Source organism: Apteryx rowi, unplaced genomic scaffold (genome assembly GCF_003343035.1).
Source record: "Apteryx rowi isolate R43461 unplaced genomic scaffold, aptRow1 scaffold_613, whole genome shotgun sequence".
NCBI classification, from domain to species: Eukaryota; Metazoa; Chordata; class Aves; order Apterygiformes; family Apterygidae; genus Apteryx; species Apteryx rowi.
The window spans coordinates 382,311-404,704 of NW_020450887.1; the positions used below are offsets into that span (position 1 = coordinate 382,311).

General features: G+C 43.1%; 2 protein-coding genes across 5 annotated transcripts in view; one reads left to right on the plus strand and one right to left on the minus strand.

Annotated features, from left to right (window-relative positions):
- KIAA0895 (KIAA0895 ortholog) overlaps positions 1–4,301 on the plus strand; it is a 38,437-nt gene extending 34,136 nt beyond the window's left edge. For all 4 annotated transcript variants that reach the window (XM_026083743.1, XM_026083744.1, XM_026083745.1 and 1 more), the window contains one exon: positions 1,363–4,301. In XM_026083743.1, the coding sequence (XP_025939528.1) occupies positions 1,363–1,524 (162 nt within the window). In that variant the 3' untranslated portion in view covers positions 1,525–4,301. The remainder of the gene's footprint in view (positions 1–1,362) is intronic.
- A 7,155-nt stretch (positions 4,302–11,456) lies between these two features.
- Positions 11,457–22,394, minus strand: part of EEPD1 (endonuclease/exonuclease/phosphatase family domain containing 1) — a 72,601-nt gene continuing 61,663 nt past the window's right edge. The window contains exons 5-8 of the mRNA XM_026083742.1: positions 19,198–19,332; positions 17,832–17,964; positions 12,170–12,364; positions 11,457–11,950 (exon numbers count right to left, since the gene is read on the minus strand). Coding sequence (XP_025939527.1) covers positions 11,751–11,950; positions 12,170–12,364; positions 17,832–17,964; positions 19,198–19,332 — 663 coding nt within the window. The 3' untranslated portion in view covers positions 11,457–11,750. The remainder of the gene's footprint in view (positions 11,951–12,169; positions 12,365–17,831; positions 17,965–19,197; positions 19,333–22,394) is intronic.

The following is a 22,394-nucleotide window of genomic DNA, read 5'->3' on the forward strand; positions in this document are numbered from 1 at the left end:
CTGCCTGGACATGGGTGCATGTTCATTTTTAAATCAGGACGCATCTGGTCATTGCAGCCTGGAAAACATACAAGTGCTCAGATGCAAATTCATTCTCTTCCTGGAGTTTGTTCCCATTATCAGTGAGACAATCACCCCACATTTGACTGCTCCTATGGCTCAATCTGGATTAGACCCTCCTACCTTTGCAAAGAGCCCTTCCATGTCTCTTAGCATAGGTGGGTCATCAGTGCTTGCTTCCATCACCTGCTAAGAGGGCAGGCTGTTTCCAGGGAACCCTGACAGCGCTGTGCTCAGCTCCTTAGAAGAACCAGAGGGTAAAAAGGTTTGAAGGAGCAGGCTCCACTCTCAAGCCACCTGGCACCACCATGCCCTGAGGAAATAGGAATTGCCAGCTAGTAAGCACAGCCAGGCCTATGTTTTTGCCAGTACATATGCTTCTGCCTGTAGGGTGCCCGAGCACGCACAGCTTCTAGACAAAGTGGCAACCACATAAATTTCATCATAGTGGGTAAGCTGCCCAAGGAGACTTGTTCTGTGCTTGCAGGACAGCTTGTGCAGCCTTGCACAGCCAAAGAAATCATTCTTGCTGAATTATCATTCCCAACACCTTGAGCTAACTGTGAGAAAAATCTCAGCTTTCATATTAGAAAAAGATAGTAGGCTGAAAGAAGTTTGAAAATGTTGTGGCTATGCCCAGAAGCCTCTTATGCCAAGAGGGAAACCCAGTCTCCACCCCACCCCACCCCCATTTTGGAGTGCTTAAGGTTGCCCATGCTGTAGTTAGTTTGTTACTAAAGAGGCACATTTTAATTTAGCTTTGCATAAGCACAAATAAGTTATTGCTGGTGAAAATGAAACCATAGGAGTTTAGGTAGCTGGCACTGCTGGACTTTCTGGACCTTCCCAAAGCCCAAGGCTGCCTGTTTCCTGTTCCATATCTGTCCTGTACTCCCTTTCTAGTTCTCTGATCTTTAGCCCAGCRTCTTTTTCAGTCTCATGCCAGTCTTTCCACCTCTTTGAGAACTCCAATAATTACATTCATTCCATCCTTTCCCTCCCTATTGCTGTAGCTGTTGTAGGTCAATCCTGTTTGCATTCAGGTCACTAGAGTCTGTTCACCGAGTTAATCAAAAGCAGAATCAGGAACTATGTAGGCATTTGTTAGGGTTACATTTTTCTTCCATTGAAAAACACAATAACTCATGCTCTAGGATTGCTTTCAAAGGACTCTGACAAGCTTTTAAATCCCCCTGCTCTAAAATATTTTACCATCTGCAAAAGGAAGTTTAGAGCCACAACAGAGAAATTACAGTTGTAACAGGGCTATAGCTCAATATTAACCCATCTCCTTCCTTGCAGATCTCATATGAGGACGTGGACCGCCTGAAGGAGTTAGCTGTGATTGAGAACATGAGGGTACCGCACTTTTTGCAAGACCATGCACGGTACATGGAGCACTTGGAAAAGATCATGGAAGTCAATGAGCTGACTGATGAGGAGCTCCAGGATCTCATAAATTAACAGCATTACCTAACCATTTGTTAATGCTGTACAACTGAGACCATGAAACTGGACTTCTCAGAACTTGCAGAAATGGACTTTTCTGCAGAAGGGGGAGGTGGTCAGAATACATAGTTCTGTGAATTAGGTTTTTAAAAATACAAATTATGGAACTATGAACTCAGAAGTTTTTCTTTTAAAAAAACGTTCCTTCGAGTTCTTTTTGCATTGTCATTATATAGTGATTATTTTTTTTAAAGAAGCTTTGTGCTTTTTTAATTTGGCTTAGGAATTCCTTTGCAGTGATATGTCCAATCATCTTCTCTGTGTTTTGTATGCTACAAAAAGAGTTTGACACTTTCTTTTTTAATATACTGTCTTTTCCCATCCCAATTTTGGGGTGGAGGAAAGGAAAAAAAAAAAAAAAGAGAGAGAGGCGCTCACTCATATTTGCCCTGTCTTTGGTCATAGCTTTCACAACTCACAGCAACAGAACTGCTGTAGATTATGCTACATCACTGTCTGCTTAACTCTTTCCCATTTGCTCATCATAGCAACAAAAAAAAGTTAAAAAAAAGTTACAGAACACAGAAACATGTCTTTGTGCAATAGGATCAAAGCTCTGTCACACTATAAGGAACCATTTGTTATTGAGAGACAAGGAAAAAGGAAAAAAAGGAATTGCTGGTTTAATGACCATAAACAGGTTATCTCCCAAAAGAGTTGTTCCACATCTTCTTTTCCTGTATAGTATGTGTTTCAAGAAGTTGAATTCTGGAAAGGGTTTCCCACCTTTGAGGACAAGCATAGCATGTTTAGGAAGTTTAACATGTCAGTGTTTTGGAAGAAGGACTAGGCAGAACTGTGATTTTGTGACTAGCGTGTTTTAAATAAATTCAGATATACAGGGACATAATTCAGTGCAGCAGGCAACCCCCACTTCTTCACTGAGTCATCTGAGTGAACAGAGAGTCAGATCACTTTTTGAACAGTTTCAGGCCTCTGTGCTACAGTAAGCTTGAGCTTGCAGAGCTTGTGTGAGGACTGAGACATTAGTGAGGAGAAACAAAGACCCGCAAGTGCCCTATTCTCATGTTCAAAGCAACAGAACTGCTGCATCACTTCTGAAACAAATTTACCTCTGTTTTAAATATTGGTGCTATATCCAGAACTAAGCGGAGAAAGCACATTACTGTATGGCACCGCCAGTCAAATGGTAAACAGCTTGCATGATGCAGCAGGACTTACAGAGAACTACATTTTCTGCATCCAGGGTATTATGGAAGAACGGAGGCTAAATGAGTTTTGCACCTGTAAGTACTGTGACAAAGGGTTTTGTTTTGGTAGATAACGTTTTACCAGGGCTGGTTTGAACTCCTGGGAAGGAGCCATGGTACTGTTCTCACTCCGAAAGAGACTGGACAGGAACAGGGTTTCCTCTGCGCCACACTTACACGTGCCTGAGCCCCACTATCTCTTTCTCTTATCTTATCCTGCTCTTTAATGCAAAGGATGGAGTAACTCCCCATCCTCCACAGTCTGATTTTACAGACATGACAGTAGCAGCCATTCCGGCTTTGAAGTCTGGATAACACATTTTGTGATCCATAGGAAAAAATCCATGGGGAAAAGCCCTCAGCTGGCTAAGCAGTCTGCAGTTTTTGAATAATCCCAAGAAACGAGCTGCCTTTTAGATAGTATCGCAAGTGTGCTGTAGAGGCTGCCTGACTGCTTCAAAAAAGAAACTACGCTCGGCCTGTACAAATTTATTAAATTTGGTTATTTTTAAGACATGGACCAAGAACTCCTCACAGCCTTAATTTTGTCTTGTTCATAGTGTTTGTGACCTGAAAGCCTGCCAGCGTCTATGTTTAACAAAAAGCCCTTTTTTTCTCCTTCCTCTTGGGGTGCTTGATCACTTGTAACTTTGTCTGCCCAGCTTTGCTGTAGCACTGAGCAGACATAGTGTTGCAGCAGCCTGTGGGAACAGTTTGCAGTCACGCACTCACTCCAGATTTTGGCTCCTTTGCCACAAGCAGCAAAAAGGCCACACATGTCTGAGGCTGAGTGAAAGACTCCAGTTAAAAAGTTGTCTTTGGAGTAAATCAGTTAGAGATCGTCTGAGCTACAACATAGAAAAACAGGGCTCCCTTTGCTGATCCAGGGGTATGTGAAAAGTTCAGTCCTTTATGAAAGGGCTACACTTTTGAAATGATTTTTTTTTTCTTCTTTGGAGAATTCCCAGCCTTACTCCAGTTGCTTCTATGTTAAAAAAAAAAAAAGTGTTTTTTCCCCTCCCCCAGTAGTAGCTCTGTTATAGTCTGAGAGTATTTACTATAATGTGTCCATGAAACCAGGAAGCCTTGCCAGTCACCTTGCTTTGCCACAGATTATCATGGTCACAGCCCTTTCTCCACCTGCCCGTTGACTGTATTACTGCCCTCCTGCCCAAAATGCTACTGGTCTTTTTGCTTTGCTTGAAGACCTGCATCTCATTTTCCCCAAAGCAGTTGGTGCCATTTAACTTCCTATATTTTTTCATTATTCTAAAAATAGGTGCGACTAGTAGCATGTTTGAGTCTTAAAGTGGTCATCATCAAAAAAAACCCCCAAAACTGTAGCAGTAGATTCAACTGTCAGCTTCTATTTTCAGCATCAGATTTGTCCTTCCTCCTTTGTAAAAGTGTTTTAAATTTGCAAGTGCAGCTTTTGTAACTTTTCTGAATCTTTTTTTACTGTGATGAGCCTGGTTACTAAACCATGGTGCTGAAGTTCTGTAATAAAGTTTTTGGACAGTAGTGCACGTAAGCTCAAGTTACTACAAAGTTTCATGATGTCAGTGATGTGATGACAGCCTTTCCTACTAGTCTGGTCCGGTTGCTTTGCTGTGTATCCATGCCTCACTACCTCTATGTCATTCTTATGCAGAAACTTGGTCAACATTAGAATAGGTGCCCCATTTCACCTAGCCAATTTTAAATGGCATTTTATACAACATTTGCAAATAAACAAAAGAAAACAACAGAATCTAGACTATAGAAATGTTACTTTCGGCTGACAGTGTTACTTTCTTGTGTCAAAGTTGGCTCTACAGCTAGTTGGAAATTTAAGTTGTGAATGAAAGATTGAAGGTGTTTCAGAACCATGTGAGAAAGCAGTTCTTGGAGTCATGAAAAGCCTACCACGTGGATTTGTGAAAGTTGTATGGCAGGTAGGGACCTCTGTACTCTCTATCAGGAGGCCAGACTGCTCACGAGGAGAGATTCAACATACTGCCCTTTGCTAAGATACGGTCTGAGGCATCACCAGACCACTTGACTGTGCTTCCTTTCCCAGCACCATCCATGTGGGAAATAGCAACTCTAAATGCTCTGCTCTGCTTTAACTTACTGATGCATTCCCCCTTCTTCCCCTGCTACTCATTTCAGGGCTCCTTAAAATGAAAACTTCTTGTGAGAAGGGATAAAGTGACTTAATCATTTTAATAATAGGGTATTAGTGCCAAATTAAGGAGTTCTTTTCAAGATGTAGTTTAAAATGAGATTGCGTATCTTTAATATACAAAGGGAAAAATCTATTTTGGGTTCACTGAACAATTTTATCTAATGTAATTATGGACTTTTCACAACTGGAAATAGGTCATATTAGATTAAATTCAGTGGAAAAAATGAATATTGAATTTTAAAGCCATTAATTTATGTTGATTCAATAATAAAAAGATGTCATCAGGATTACATTTCAAGGCAGAGCCATGCACTTTACATTAAAGTTGTCTAAATTCATTTCTCATGATGCTGCTGAAATATTTCATATCTTCTACAATCATAGTGCCTCTCTTTCTCTTTAAGACCCTTTTTCCAAAGTGCCTAGTGGACATGCAGGCTGTCCAGACATGCAGGAGGAAAGTACAGCACTATTTTAACTCATCAGACAATAAGGAAGAAAACCATAGTTGAAATTATAACCACATCAACCTCATAGACAGCAGGAAAGGGCATCAATTAAAAACAGATCCAGGGCTCACACTGGTGAACAGGATCAAGCTGGATAAATATTGTTTTGAAGGAAAAATTCCTAAGAAAACTCAGTTGTGGGAGAAACATGGCTGGTGATCCAGGAGTGGCTCCAAGCCACATCTCTCATACTGCAGCGTATGAGTGGGTCACAAGAGGGTCCTGTGGAGGAGACGCTTTTCAGCAGTGGCTCACAGGTAACCAGGAGCACTGGCCCCAGAGCCAGGACCTCCCTGCTGGTCAGTGCAACATTACAGGGGTTCAGAGGAGAAACAGGCAGCACGCAAAAACACCAGTCCCCCTTGCACAGGCTGTGCAGTAGCAGAGATGGGCACAAAATGTTCAGGTCCTATCTGAGCAGACCCCTGAAAACTGTGCTTGAAGGGTCCCATATATTGTATTAGGGCCCAATTTCCATCTCACACCATATGCCAAACAAGAGACTGGCCAGGCTTTCTCTGCTGGTTTCCTTGCCTATTTCCCCTACTTGGGCTTTGTCCTGATGTCTGTCAGTCATCCTAAAGGCTGCATTTATTTAATCCCAGTCCTTTGCTTTCCCTTCTATTTTAGGACCATGTTCACCAATTGGTCTACCACATCACTAATCCCTGAACCTAGAAACTGAGATTCACTTCCACCCACCAAAATATCCAGACTCAACCTATGAGAAAATGCTGACCAAAAATAGGCAGTATTTTTAAGCCGAGGTCCACTTGATTTTGGCACTTTCAGAAAAGAAGCATTTCCAGGCTTGGGCAAGATTCATCACCAGAAGCACAGAACAATAGCCATGAAGAGAAGCACCCAGCTGTGATTCCCCTCTCCATCCTTCCTCCTTTCCTAGCCTCTCTCTTGGCCCCACATCCCTACATCTCCCACGTTCTTGCTCAGATATTTCCCCACCCTTTGCCTTAGGACCCTCTGCGTTGCAACTATATCCTTAACAATAAAAGAAGAGGTAAGTAAAATAGTAGCTACCCAGCCATAAGGAAGCCCCTGTTGTCTGCCAGCGTGCAAAGAGGTGATGGAGGTCTGAAGGAAAAGGCTGAAGAAGGAAGAGCTTCCTTGAAGGCCACTGCCTAAAAACTGGCAGGGAAAATGCTCCAAGAGCTCAGYGTAGGTGCTCCTTGTATTACTTCTTCACACAATGTTTGTGCAATGCTGCAAGGCAGGTCTGTGCTCATTCCATTTTTATTTCTTTTTAAACAAGGCCTATGCTCCCATACAACTGATAGAGACATCTCCAGATGTCCCTCAGTTTGGGAACACCTGAGCACGCTGGGTTACAAGGTGACCAGAGGGATGGGTCATGAAAGGAGAGGGACCAAGCCATGCTTACCCTACAGGTACATTTAACCCACGGCTACTCAGGAGCAAGTCCTTTTAGTTACTGTGATTTTACACTGGAGCCTTTTACTTCCAGGTAAATGGAGATAAAAGCAGCTTAAATAAAGCTCAGACTGTTTAAAATCCCAGGAGTCTCATCTTACATTATAACCTGGTGAGATGGAAGCCTGTTTGAATGTGCATGTCTTTATATTATATGCTATCATATATACACATGTGGCCTTTCATAACAGATATCCAATCCCGGAGTTGCAGCCTGTCGACGCTACCTACAACGAAAGCAGTAACTGGCCCAGCCAGCACATGCTGGAACTGCAATAGGGGAGGTTTGTAGCAACATCTCTGTAAGGGTACCTGGTATTCCCTGTCACAATATAACTCTGCAGCAGCTGAAACCCTATAAGCTGTTAAGACTGATTATCCCCTAAAGAGTTCTAGAAAAAACAAGAGAACACAAAACAAAAACTTGTAAGTGACTACAGACTTCTCTGGTTTCTTCAGTTCTTACAAACTGCATGGGCTCAGTCCATGGCAGGGAGTCAGATGGGCCTTTCTGTCTCTCCGGTAGGAACCCACTGCAGGTTTGTTAACCCTCCTCCTCGGCTTTCCTCGCCGGCTGCAGACCTCCCCACCTGTCCTCCAGGCACCACAACCAAGAGCAGGGATGGGGTGAGCAGCGTAGGCTGAGATAAGAGGCAGAGCCAGATGGGTCTGGCTGCAGTTGCAGGCACGTCCTTCTCTGCAGGATGTGGGCCAGTGCCCAGAACTGCCAAGTGCCAATGGCAAGATCTGTGAAACGTGCTGGCAAAGGGTTTTGTTCACACCCTGAGAGTGACAGATTCACCTGGAGTAGCTATTGCAGCTCCTGCACCTATTCTGAGGTTAAAAAAAGCTGCTGCTAAAAGTTACATCTCCCGCTAGTGCCCCACTTAATAGTTAATACGACTCCTTGGGACTGTACGCTTTGCTTCTGAAAAGCAAATGAACAAAAGTCTCCAAAGAAGTTTTACTCATGTACAAACTCTGTATGAAAATGTGAAATTTGAAAATCGAATGCCAGGAAATGCCTGTGTGGCTTTGATTTGCTTCCCTTACCTGAAAACAAATGCATAACCTAAACATGTGCTATTTTCATCTGCTTTATGAGTGCTGGAGTTTACAGGCTTAAACGTTCCCTCAGTAGAGGTAGACTGCAGGGTGGGATGAGAGAGGGTGCAGAGAGGCACAGGGGGCTGCCAGCAAACGAAAGCCATCATCACGAGAAAGCTCTGCAGCGCTGCAGGGCAGCTCGCAAAGCTCCTGGGCGCACTTTCCATTTGTGGCACAGGGACCATCCATCTCCTACCCTTGGCCATCATGCTCCTTCAAGCCACCAGTTTTAAAACCAAAATCAACTCCTTCTCAAAAGAAAGCCTTTAAATGTCTAGAAAAACCTTGAAATCCCCTGAGCTGACCCTTTTCTTTCCTCTTAAAGGAATGCTGAACACTGATTTCTGAGAGGACTTAAGAGTGCCGAGAGCAATGCTGTTAACTGCTTTTGATCAAGCTTATGTCTTTGCTGAGCTGAATTCATTCAGCCCACTGCTTCCACAACCAGGTTCTTGGAAATTCATCTCTAGGACAGTTAATTATTCGCAGTTGCTCCTTAGATGTTGTTACAGCTCTCTGAAAGGTTTCTCCCATACCACAACTACTCTTTTTAGACCATTTGCAACACTGTTCAGTTTAACACCACTGCAAAGCCAAGTGACCAACTGACACTTAACCAAATACATGCTCCTAAAGGGATAATCCAGCAGGACAAAGCGGAGGCTTCCTGAAGTAAACGGGACAGAACAAACGGGAGAAGAGAAAAATTTGTCTGTATTTTAAAAATGTCTATTGCAGAGAGAAGCAAAACATGAGAAGTGCCACTCAGTCGCAGCGAGCAGGTTCTGCTTTAAGCTTTTCCACCAGGAGGTCTTGAAGGGCAGAAACTCAGCTTGAAAGACCAGCCATTCCCCCGGGAGCACTGCAGAGTGAATACAGATACAGAAAAGAGAGCTAACCTCGCTTCTGCAACAAGTATCCTAAAATAAGTTCACTCCCATAGTCCTGGTTACTGGTGAAGGCAGATACGGGAGGAACTACCAGCTACCACTTCAGCTTTGGACTGACAAAACATGGCAAAGATGTTCTCAGGGAAGTCCAAAATCCAGCAGGTAGAGTCAAATCTCACAGTGACCTCATCATCCCTACAGACATTGTACAAAAAGCACAGCAAGTTCTTCAAACCAGTGAAACAATCCTTGGTGTGGGGCACCACCAACAGAGTCAGGCACTGCTTATTCCCAACATGAAACAACTAGTCACATACCTTGCACCGACCCTTCACCCAAAGGAGAGCTCCGCTAGCTGGTACCAACATCCTCCACCCTGCTCCCTCTGCCCCATAGGGTCCATCCGAAGCACCTTTCTACTCACCAGACAACTTGCCTTGCTGAAGCTGCCTGCTCCCTCCCAGGAGCCATCCTGCAAGGCCTCCAGCCTATGCACCAGCCTCACTGATCCTCCTGACAGCACATGCACAGGGGAAGAAAGTGGCTCAGCTCTTTTCCTTTGCCGGCAGCCTGTGCTAATGGGCAACCCCTCGCTGCGCTGCAGGAGCAGCAGCCCATTCTCCACCAGCAGCCCAYTGCTGGGCTGACCCCCAGCTGGCCCAAACACAGATCCTTCTCTAGGCTTTAGGGCCTCTGTGTTTATTTACACCTGCTGCAGATTAAATGGGATCTGGCCCATTTAAGTTTTATTGCAGTAGCTGTAAAGGCATTTCAGCCTCCAAACAAGTTTCTAGGGGAATAATAATAGCTTGGATCTCATGGGCAGTAACAAACACAATATGAAGTTTTCCTCAAACTGAATTTCATTCAGATAGGTCCAAAAGTTGCCTTCACTTATGCCGAGTAGTAGGCAGGTTACTGAGTTACCCCAGCTTAATGAGGCGCCGTGTGCTAGTCAAGCTGTGCTCTCACAGCCTGTGGCAGGCAGGAGCTCAAGGATAATAGCTTCAAGGTACATGAGAGTGAGTGTGTTCTTGGGGATTTTACTGCTGCTCACATCATGTCATATTCATTTGACCATGGTAACTGCATTGCATCCTAAGCTATATTTTGCAGCGATCTAGCATAAGTTACCTGCAGGATTTGGTGCCACTCAAAATAAGCAGAGCCAGCAAAATCATGTCTGCTGGAAAAAGACAGAACAGCAGTAAAAACTGGAACCAAAGCTGGAACCAAGCTCCCCTGATGGCTTCTGTAATGACCTGGGACAAATCCTTGCACCTTCCTTTTTCAAAGGGGAAGGCTGCAAAAGTAAAGAATACCAGAGAGAACAAAAGACTCTTCTCAGACAAGGTCAGAAGAATCTTGTTGCCAGTTATCTCATGACAAAGAGTTTCGTTGTCCTTGCCTGTATCCAAATGAGATTTTTATGGCTTTCAGGGGTGCCAGCCCACAGTTAACAGCAGTTTGAGAGGACAGTAATGGCCTGGCTGTTTTAGCTTCCTGCAGCTTAGTTTTGCTTATAAAGGAAGAAAAACTGTTTAAAATATTCAACAATGTGTGTGTTTGCATGTGAACTTATTCAGTTGTTGTTATCTGAAACAGGACAGTATTTCTGAAAGTTAAATTAGTGAAAATGCTACAAGAACATTATATTGTTTTGCTGTAAAACCGTCAGTTATAACATTTCCTTTGGTTTGGCATTGCTGTCAGGAGTATTTTTCCCTTTATAGCACAAAGGGTCATGTCAGAGAGCTTTCCTTTTCATTCAGCATTAAAATGTGCTGTGTGGTCATTTTGAGCCTGGAGCAGAACATGCTGGGCTAGTTGGCAGCTCAGCTCCTTTCACATTCCACAAACTTCTTTCGTAAATGCTGAATTGCTTTTTTCAGTCCTTAAAAGTCTCTTGTCTAGGTCACTTTTTATTAATTGTTACTTGAAAAATTTTTTGTATGTGGCAAATATAATGCTCAATCCCCAGATGCAGTCATGGCTGCTTGTTGATGGAAGTCCTCCCCACGCTGGACATGCACAGAAACAAACTTCCTTAGCAGGGCCACAAGTTATAAGCAGATGTCATCCCTACTGTATGTGTGATGATCGTATGCTGTGCTCCGACTCCCTGTTACAATGCCTAAAACAGGCTGCACACAAAACTAAAAGCCAAAGCTGAGCTCCAGGAAGCCCTTCTGGGACAAAACACACCCTGTCCAGCAGCATAAAGAGAGAAAGGAAGGGAAGGATGAGAGGTGTCCACATCCATGCATGACTGAGGAGGAACTGCGCTTCTCTGAGCTGAGCCAGAGGGTCCATTCAGGCCTCATTTCAGATCACAGGGACCAGGAATACCCTCCCCCCCAACCACATTTCAGCAGCTTTTGCAAGCAGTGAACTGCACTTGCAAACTGTCAAGAATTTCTACAGTATCTCTCTTTTTATGGCCTCCATTATTCCCTCAATTTACAAGGCAACAAAGAAAAAACAACCACCACACACATCCCCAACATCACAACAAAGCCTTCTTGGCTGCTTTTTAGCAAGATCTTACACAGTATTAAAAGTATGTTTTATTTTCTGTACAATTTTCATCCAAATCTCCAGGCATGGAAATGTCCATTGTGTCCCCACAAAAAGTTAGATTGCTCTGTTGCCATGAGACACCCCGTAACTATCCACAAGGGGCACAAAGCGAGAGCCGTCAAGATCAAGTGCTGATGCTTTCTAAATGGCGGGAAGGACAACCAGAAGGAGGGAGGGGGGGAGGCAGTTCTGCTTCACAGTTGAGCCTCAAGCACATGGAGCTTCTGCCTGTTCCCCGGGGAACAGAAGAGACGCGCTCAAGTTCACGTTATCGTTCGTGTTTAGTGTTTGAGTCGTTGCGTTCAACGGTCACCCCGTTTCCGTTTCGCGTCACCTCTTTCCTGTTCCAGTCCTTTTCCATGTAAAATTCAGCTAGCACAGGGCAGTGGTCCGAAGCGACGCCACCCCAGGACCAATTATCAGGAATCCATGGGTTTGTAAGACCTTCTCTAACAACAGCCCAGTGACCTGCGTGAGAAAGAATTGCAGACAAAAAGATTAGTATGAAAAGGATGTTTGGATTCAAACCCATTTCCACAAGCTTGCAAATCCTTCAGCCTACTAAATAATTCAAGGCAGCCTCACCAGCAGCTATGGAAAGTCACTACACAGAGTAACGTTACCTACAAGTGACAGAGAACACCAATGTCACAAAGGTTATAAAATCCAACTGAAAAGAAGTTCTACCTGTGAAAACCTTTTTCAAGCTCCGACTAATCCAGATGTTATCCAGCGATTTAGATCCTTGAGGGTTCTTTGTGCTGATATTGGTAAAAGTATTTGAAGGGACCAAGTGATGGAATTTTTCTTTCCTTAGTATGTCATGGTCACTGCTGTCTGGGGCCTGGTTAAAATCCCCTAGGATGATCATGTCTTTTTCTCCTAGGAAACAGAAAAATCAGAAAGAAAAAAGAAATGAGTGAAGGAAAAGAACATGCATTGCTTAAATACAAAAGGGAGGAGAGATAATAGCAGGAGGAAAAATACAACTACTGAGTAGCAATGCTGATGTTACTCTGCACTACTGAAACTTATACTGTTTAAAGCCTTTTTTCATTAGCTACTTATTTATGGCCATTCTGATCATAACAATTAAAAAAATCCAGTACACATTTCATGCTTGTTTTTAAACATCATCTCAACTATATAGGTAATGACAGACTCAAAGACTAGGAGTTCTGATCATAGAGTTTTTTAGAAGCCTGTGACTTTAGAAGCTTTTTTTTTTTCTTCAGTAAGATACGCATCTTCCCCAACTTGTCCTGACATTGTCTTTTATAGCTTTGCTGTGAGTTTCAAGGACACTTTTGCAAGAATCCCAGGAAGACACAGCCTTACACTAGTATATACCAGAGTCCCAGAAGTGCAGCGCTCATTCTAAACCTGTGCATTTAAGAAATCTAAGAGAAAACCATTAGCAGCAGCCTGCAAGCCCGATGGCAGAGGATTAGTTCACAAACCCTACGGACACTCAGTGTCTACAGAAGCTTTTATTTGCCTGGCTCACTGAAGAGATACTGTTGAACTCAGGATGTCTCAGAATTTGTCTAAGGCTGTATTTTCAAAGAAACTAAGGGAATTACTTGAAATGCTCATCCAAAAACCCCATCCGCATGCAGATAAATAGTACTTCAATTCTGATTAGATTATATTTATAAGCGTAATGATGTGAGAAAGCAAACTAATTTTGTATGCACAAGGTGTGTTCTCCATAGTTGCACAGCTGTAGATGGAGGCATCCTGGCTGTGCACTAAGGTAAGAGGGGAATGTGCATGCCCTGGTGCCCATCTCAAACTTGGGCCAAAAATTTGTGATATGCAGACTCCTGACAGCTGACCAAAGAAATCGCTGCATTACAGCTTGGTACTGGAAAAGGAGGAAGCTGCTAAAAGGAGATACAAACGCACCAAAAATTATTACAAAGCTGACATCTGAGAAGGGGACTATTAAACTCTGTAAGCCCTTTGCTTTCTGGCTCCTGCATAAACCTACTTGTTTTGTGCTGTTGCTGTAGAAGCAGCTAGCCAGGAGAGGGAGCACAAGTTAAACAGCAAAACCTGTTCCACTCTTCTCTGCAGTGCTTGAAACAAGGACTGGGAAAGGGTGGGAGGGCACAGGACCAGCAGCTTACCAGCAGCTTGCAGACTTACAAAAATGAATGCTTCACAACAGAATCCTGATGCTTGCTATGATGCAGAAGGGAGATTAAAAGTGATGAAACTGTGGTTTCTCTACCCTTTGCAAGCCACAAATCATACTGGAAATTACATGATGTTTAAATGTTATTCTATAAAGTGTTAATGGCAGTGGCCCTTCCACCTTAAAAAACAAACAAAAAAACCCAAAACACAAACCCAAGCTATTTTCAGGTCCATCAGAATCGAGAGAAAAATCAGTGTCTGTCTATGGGGAAGGGCAGAATCACTCTGGAAGGAACTGGTTTACTATCATGATTTCAACTCCAGGATACAAGTAGTATCTTAAAGGTCTATAAGAAGATGTTTAAATAGGGCCTCTGAAATGTAGGCTTCTGCCTTTGCAGCTAAATCTTAGCCAGGCAGGCATTCCCTTCCTGCACAATACCAAGCAGCATGCTTGCTGTGAGCAATAAGGCCTTATTTTTGCATGTCTCCCCACAAAAAAACAGTTTTGCATGTCTCCGCACAAAAAAACAAGATGTCTTGCTTGACAAGAACAGGAAAATGAATCTGATCATATTACATCTGGGTGTCATGAGGCTGCAGTGCAGCATCACAGAGAAACCATAAAAGGGTGCTGAAACACAACCACTCTGTCTCAGTCCTTCAGGACTAATGGGTGCTTAATGGGCAGGGACAGAACCACTCCGGCAGCATTTGCTTTCTTCCATGCTTTCAGCTCAGCCATGTAAGTAGGGAAGGCTACTTTAGACAGCTTTGGAGCACATCCTTAAGGGGGTCAGAAATGACAGAGAGGCAATAATCGCAGTATTGCAATCCTGCACAAATATTCACACTTCTTTCAGCAAATCTTCAAGCCTCTTTCCCTTACCTGAAAAATCTATTAAAAATTAAAATCACAAGTGAAAATTTTAGCTGACTGTTCAGTTCTGAACTGTTTAGAAAAAAGCAGAGGCTAAAGCAACCTAAACCTAGATGTGTTCTCGGAAGCAGGTAAGAAGTCAGTCTGGTGCACACACAGGAAGTGAGTCACTATATGCTTCACTATTTTAAACTTCCACCTGCAGAATAACTGAGTATAAAATCATAATTCAACATAAAGGTCACAGAGATGGAATACACTGGGGCACAGTAAACATCAAAGAAGCCAAACCTCATTCAGCCAGCACATCACTGAGGGAAAGGATCGCTTCTGGTCTCCTCTTGCAGAAGCTTGTGGGGTTTCACAGAACTGCAAATCACTCTAAAAAAGACAGGGCAGCCCACCTGCGCTAAGCAGAAAGAGCAGACAAGACCAGCAATTGTCTATATAACCACCAACTGCATTTCCTGTTATCCCGGTTCACCTTCAAGCAGCCAGCTCCCAGCCGTGCTCCTATCTCAGCCAGTTCCTGCAACAGCAATACCACAACACACGCAGAGTCCCTGCAGTTTCATGTCTCGCCCACTTCCCAAGGCCCTCGACGGACATTAAGCAGCAGAAGCAATGCAAACAGGCCTGCCTGCATCCTCCTGGGCATGTGACAATTGAGATAATGCTCGCRGTACTCTGTCACGACTTTCCTCTCTTGCAGAAAGTCAGGTTTGAGCCTGGCAGAACTACTACTCCCCCTCAGGACTTGGCCTGACCAAAAGACTCCTAATTTGACAGAAGCTGGTGCTGCTTTTCCTCCCAAAGAAGGGATCAATAACCTGCAAGCGTTGCCTCACCAACCCAGTTTTTGTAGCAAAGGTCTCTCTCACAGGCAGATTACATTGGCCCAGACAGCCCTTGGGGCTCTGTCTGGGGGGACGAGGTAGAGTACAGCCTTCAGCAGACAGGCGCATGTGTCCCCTTCCCGCCCGGGGTGCTCCCAGGCTATCACAATGAGACCCATCGAGCTCAAAGTGACCATGTGTATGGCAACAGAGAACTCCTTAGGTGAGGAAAAAGTCAGTTCTGTTTTTAAATTCATCTTCAAATTCACAAAGTACCAGCTACTTTTAACAGTTTCTGTGCCTGGCTCTGTCAGCAAAGAAAAGCACTGCCTTCGCTCAGTCCCTTTTGCCACAGTGGCTGAACACTTCCACTGGGGCTATAGTCTGTTCATCTGATCCAGACTGTGCCAATGCGATCTGCGGAGTGACTTTCAGTGCGCTGAGACAAAGGTAATTGCCTGCAGGCAGTCTGCAGTGTTGAACTGCACTTTCCTGCAGGGAATTGTGAAACCCTCCTTTTCTTCCTGGCAGTCCAAAGAGACCTCAGTAGGAGACTCCTCTGACTTCCCTATGCCCTGAAGCAGTCCCCTGATAAATTAAATAGACCCTTAACCACCAAATCCTTCCTGAAGAGAGTGATGACCAGATCATGAGGAGGATGGGGCAGTAGAAAGGCTGGTAAGAAGCTCCCTACTGCCTCTCAAAGGTCTTCTAAGCCTTGTCTCCGATGCATGGGAAATCTACAGAATGTGGCCAAGCTGGATGGGAGAAAATTACTAAGCCAACAACCTGGTCCACGGATCATAGCAATGACTGGCACATCCAGACTAGAGCACACATGGTCATCACACTGAAGCCGGGCAGGTRGGGTGATGAAAAGGAGGCAGCGATGTTGCTACCAAGGGTTAGTTATTAGCAGCAAACAGCCACTGAGCCTCTCTGTACTGCTGAAGAGAAACAAAGGGGAACAAGGAAACCAGGACCCACTGGTCTGATGGGAGCAATACATGGACACTACTGCTGTGGGAGAAGGAGGCATTGCCTGATGCCTGAATTTCCTCAGATGCTCAGGTGCCTCATCACAAAAATGAAAGATAATGAAGTAGGTGTCTTAGCAAAATGGGATCAGAAACTCATAAACCTACCAGAGTATCCACAGCAAAATCAGTCTTAATTACCCATATCTTATGGACTTATTTGGAAGAAATTGAAGGACTGCACTAATTTTATGCATCAGATTGATTTTGGCAGGGTAATCCAGTACTTCAAAGTAATATGCGTACTATCATTTGTTTCTGAAACGAGGCCTGCATCCTACAAGCTTGGAGAAATTTGAATCCCTTCCTATGTGATAGACTGAGCCAAGAGCAAGCACACTTCAGTAATGTGCGCACCATATGAAAGGAAAAACATGAAACAAAAAGAAGCCCTGATGTTGTCGATCTAAATTTAGATCCAGCGGAAATGTAACTCTGTTGACTTCGGAAGAGCTACACATTTATGTGTGTCTCAATTCAGCCTTCTGGGATTAAGCAAATGATCCTTTTGTTTACCTTCAACATTTTCAATTTCAAGGTATGTGGACAAATATTTAAATCAGTAGCGCTTAAAAACAGCTCTGACTGACTTCTTGCAGCTCAAAAGGAAAAACAAAAGAACAAGCATAAAAACTGCAGACACCACTCGTGTTACAGAAGATGGGTATTGATGCTTCCAAGTGACTAACCTTGCAAAACTAGGCCAAGTTGAAAATCACCATGCGTGTAATCTTGTAACCCTTTTGTGCCTTTGTTAAGGAGCAAACAAAGGGCTAGATTTTTCTATTCCTATAAAAAGATCGCCAACACCACTCTGAACATGAAACGTGCTGTTTTGCTCCATGGGAAACTGAACGTTACTCATCCTGGCACAAAACCAGAGCAACTAATCTGAAATCAACAGAATTATTCTGCATATTGCACCCATGTAACAGCAAGATTTAGTTTCCAGTCTCTTGTTTCATTAGCATGCATCTCCTGATTTGCAATGGGTTTTCCAAAGTACTTCCAAATATCCAAAAGCAAACATATAGAACCTATTTCTTTTGAAAAAAAGCCAATAAGCTTTGTTCTGATCTCCAGTAGGTCTCATTTCCACAAAGCACTTAAAGACAGGCTTAACCTTAGCATCCATATTTTCTTTTTGCTGAAGTTGGGTCTTATACTAGCATAAAATTATGAGGGATTTCAAGACTATTGAGAAAATAGTGTGAAAGCCAGTAGTGTCCCCTGTGCTAATTGTGTTAATTAGGATAGACTATAATATAATGAGCAGAGGAAAAACAAATTTGCAATGCTATGGAGCATTCAAGTATAAATACTGGTCAAGACAGTGTGAAACTGATGAGGATATCTGTGAACCTGCATGGAGACAGGTTTTCTTTCTAAATTCCTTTTGATTAGATAAGATGACCAGTGCGTGCATGAGGGCTGGCATGAAAACAATGCCATACCTTTCAGAGTCTCCTGCAGAGTCTGTGCAAAGGTTGCTAGTTTGTGGCTGTCGTGGTTCTTCCCTGAATTCTCTCCTGCTGAGGGTGACAAGGCCAGATGAAGGTTAACCAACGTTAGATCATTCATTCCAACCTGGGGGAGGCAGGAGGGGAAATCAATGTGATAAAGACAGGACAAGAAAGGTCACAAAAGCAAAAGCATATACCAATTTCATGTACTTTCACTAGTCAATCCTGGTTTCTAGAACTCACTTTGCTCTGTGTGTGTGTCATTTTCTGTTCTTCTTTTCTTTTTCTAAGAACACAAGGAGCACATTTTGCAGCAATATCCTGCTACATTTTCAGTTCTGGGGAAAACTGATTTTCATAAGCAAACAGTTTCCTTCTGCAGCAGCTGCCGAAAGAAGCTGACTGCTCTTGAAAATCAGTTTATGCAACACCAGTTGTTAATAAGCTACAAATAATGTCATGGTCATTACATGGACTACTCTCTTGTGATCAGCCCTGACTTGTCACAGAGAATAACCAAGAAACTTAATGTACCTTGAAACAAGCTGCCAGCTCCCTGCRATCTTGTGCTTACCTTTTGGGACTCACTTCATCATTTGGCACAAGTAATACTTACTCCTAATTTTGACCTGTTATACTTATTAGAAACTTCTCTCAAAGCATTATGAGAGATGACAAATTCCCCAGATTGGACCCCTCCATCAGAGCCTGTGTGGAGCAGGGGCTGTATGTTCATACAAGCATATGCCCAAGAATAGCATGGAGAGTGCCTCTTTCCAAAATGTGTAATGTTCTTAGATGGGTTTGGCCCAGCGAAACAGCTTTAGGATGGAAACTCTGCAGTATCCCAGCAATATAAGAGAGATCAGCCTGAGTCTCTCAGGAGTGCTGCACCTCTTGTGTATGTCCATCCTGCCTGCACTTACCCCTCTCACTCACGATTTTTGATACGGGCAGGAGTCACAGATCTGTGGCTGTCTTCTATTGGATGCTCACTCCTTTCTCGCTCAGTTAATTTTGTGAAGGCAGAACAAGGTGATGGGTGACTTCTATCACTCTCTCAGTGACTGAAGACACTGCCAAAAATCCACTGCCTCTCACATGCCCAAACACTGCCTTGCAGCAGGGCTGTCTCCCAAAGGAGCAGGGGAAAGGATTTATTCAGGTGATTTGCCTCACCTATTAAGACCCACTAAGCACCTTGCTATACAAGACACGAGAATGCTAAACTGATGACATGTATTAGCCTCATGCAAATTTTAACTGTTAGAAGATTGTGTCTCTTTCAAGCTTCTTATCCAAAATACTTTAATAAAAGCTAAACTTTACAAGGGTCAGCTGGCACAATTGCAGTTACCTTGAAATGTGCAAGATATGGGTGAGGATACGAGTGCTTCCCATTGCCGTTAGTTTGTACATTCTCCTGAGAAGAAGCATCTTTCAGTTCAATGCCAGCTGTTGCATCCCAGAGGAAGCCAGAATATTCAACCCCCTGGAATTAAAAAAGAGAAAAACTACTAATAAAAAGAAGGTAAAACCAAAGCATTCTGCCCTGGATGCAACTTCCATCCAAATATTTAGTCAACTCAGTACCACTGTTGGTATTGGCGGTGGTGTACATCACTCACAAAATATGTAGTGGTAGTAAAAGCTGATACAGGTTTATGTCCTGCCTTGGCATCTGCAGAGGGCAGGAAGTCTCACCTGCTGCGTGGAAATGTAAGGGAAAAACAGCAGACTCCTAGACTATGAGTAGGAGGTAAAGAGAACAGGTGGAAAAGCTTATTTACTTCACTCCTGGGCCAAAACTCACTTGCCACTAGATGTGGGAAGATCACTCCACAGGCCGTCCCATTGACTTCACTGACAGCTGAGCGTACTGACCTGAAATACATATTGCTTTGCTGCTCACAGCCGCTTGCATTTGTATGCTGGCTATCAGACAGCCAGGTAATTTTAGCACTGCTCGGTCCAGTCAACAATTTAATAAGCTGTTTTAATGTATATAGGTAGAACATATTCAGGGCTGCTGCAGTGGTGAAAGATAAAAGATGCAGCCTTTTATGTGCGTGCTTTGTGCTGATATGGCCCTCATTTCCTGCTTTTCCAGACAAGGAATCCGACTCTTGCTGGTGTGGTCAATAATAAGGTAGTTTATTACCCATAAGAAAACAAGGATTTTTCTGCCTAACCCTGTGTGGGAGTTCATGTTCCCAGCATCTTGTCTCTGCCAGTGGCCAGCAGCAGATTTTTAAGGAAAGAGCACAAGAGAAATAAGGGTATATAGAGCTTGATCTTTGTCCTGACTGGCTGTTCCAAGGACTGGCACTCTGCTGGTTAGACTTCCTATGGGTGAGAGCACCCAAACCACCATGTGCAAGAGCTGCTGATGGACATGCTCTCCATGAATTTTTCTCATCTTTGTTTGAATCCACTTGGCAATTAATTGCACAATTCAATTATGTGCTGCAGGTACTTCCTTTGGTTTCTTTGAGAGTTGATGGCTCATAATTTCACTGGGTGGCTAGATCTTGTGCTATGAGAAACAGCAAACAGTTGTTTCCTGTTCATTCTCTCCATGCCACACACAATCTTACARATTTCTCTCATGTGCACGCTAAAAATATCTAGGCTCACTCAGTGTCTCAGCATGAAAACTGGTCCAGACTTCTCAGCCCTGTCAATTTTCTCTGTCTTTTTTCTGGCTAGAACATTTCATATTCAGTTCTCTACCCCTTTCTTTTCAGTTTCTGTCATCCTAGATGCCTTTTTGACTACTTTGGAATGTGGAATTGGCATTTTCAGAAAACTATCTATCTACCACAGCTACAGCAGTAACTAATTCAAAGCCTATCAGCCTCTTTTTCTCTCATCACCCAGACACCATTTTCCCTAGTATCATTTAAACTTGTTTCTCTTAGTGAATCATAATTAAATCCATCTCAAGGAAAAGTTTTCCATTACAGCTGCAATAAACTAGCAATATCTGCTCTGCCATCTTCCTATGAGCCTTGAAAAAAAACATTAAGGTTGGCTAAAATTCTTTAGTAGCTCCTTTAGATAACTCACCTTTAAAATACCGACAAGATTATTCCACCAGTCAGAAGTCTAATGTTTAAAAACTGAGCAGGCTACAAAAATGTGGAAGAATAAAATAGCTGTCGACCATTCACCCTCTATTCCTGGGCTCCAGATTTCACATTAACCTAGTTGCCAAAAATCAATATTTGGTAGAAGGGATGGCAGGGAGGGAGCAAGGAAACCAAATGCAAAGGAGGGTACCTCTGCCAAATGATAAGGATGTGTGGAAGCATAAGCCTGATATACCATCCACTATTTTGCATTATTTAGCACTGTAGAGTATCCTGGCATCAGTTTGGGCCAAAGATGCTATATATTCAGAGTAACACTGCATTACTTTATTGTATTGTATTTGTGTACAGAATTTCAAATCTGACAAACCTATTCACTAAATTAAGGGGTAGAATAGACTTTTTGGCTTAGTTAAGGGTTCTGTAGCATAGCCAGATTTCCCTTCTGTTAAAGCATGTAAAAGAAAAAGCTAGTAGATAACATTTCTATTTTTAGTTTCACCATAGACTTCTCCTGTAATTTAGGGAATCATCCCTCCTCACATCCCTACCAGCAAAACAAAGTAGACAATGATCTTTAATCATTCAGTTCACAGTCAAAACATCCACTGTTATCTTTGGAAATATGGCTCGAGAAAGAATGGACTAAAGACTTTGGATTTAAGATAGGACCTCTGAAAAAATACAGAGAATTATGAATAATTCTTGGAATAAAGAAATGGCAAGGGGGAACAACTTTGACAAATTTGCACAATTTTTTAAATTCAGTGTTCTAATGATCTGGCATAACAAGAGATCCCAAAGGAAGACTTTCAGCCAGGGAATACAAACATCCTGAAAGGGATTAGCCCTCTGCATTGAAACAGAAAGTGTTGCCCTGAATTCTTTAAAACCTTGGGTGCATTCAGACCCTTAGTGTCTTTTTAAGGGTTGCTAGAGTCCACCTCTTGTGGTGCTCATGTGTTGTTTTTCTCTTTTTTTTTCTCCTGTTAGTTCCCATTCTTGGGTTTTATGCAGGAAAGCAGCAAAAGTAGCTGCACCTTGCAAAACACCAGGATCCAAAAAATGTCACAATGTGATGCAACTTGACTTGGAAAAGCCAGATAAGAAGACACAGATTCTAAGCACTGTTATGAGCTTCTCTATGGGATACAACCACAGCCACTCATTTAATAATGACAAAATTCAGAATAGATGAAGACAGCCTTATGCACTACTAAACACCATTCATTTAATTACAGGTCCCGGTTCTCGTTTCCATCACACAGCAACACTGAGTGTTGCAACTGCATTATGAGAATTATCTTGTTCAATAACGAGAGGCTTGAGTCTGAGGAGGACCTTGCTCCAAGGTCTCATTGGGGTTCTTAAAGGAAAAAGGACAGATTACCCTTGGGTGAGATCACCTTTGGGCACAGTTAGCAGAGTCTAGTCCAGTGTTGCTACACCTTGGATATTGTCA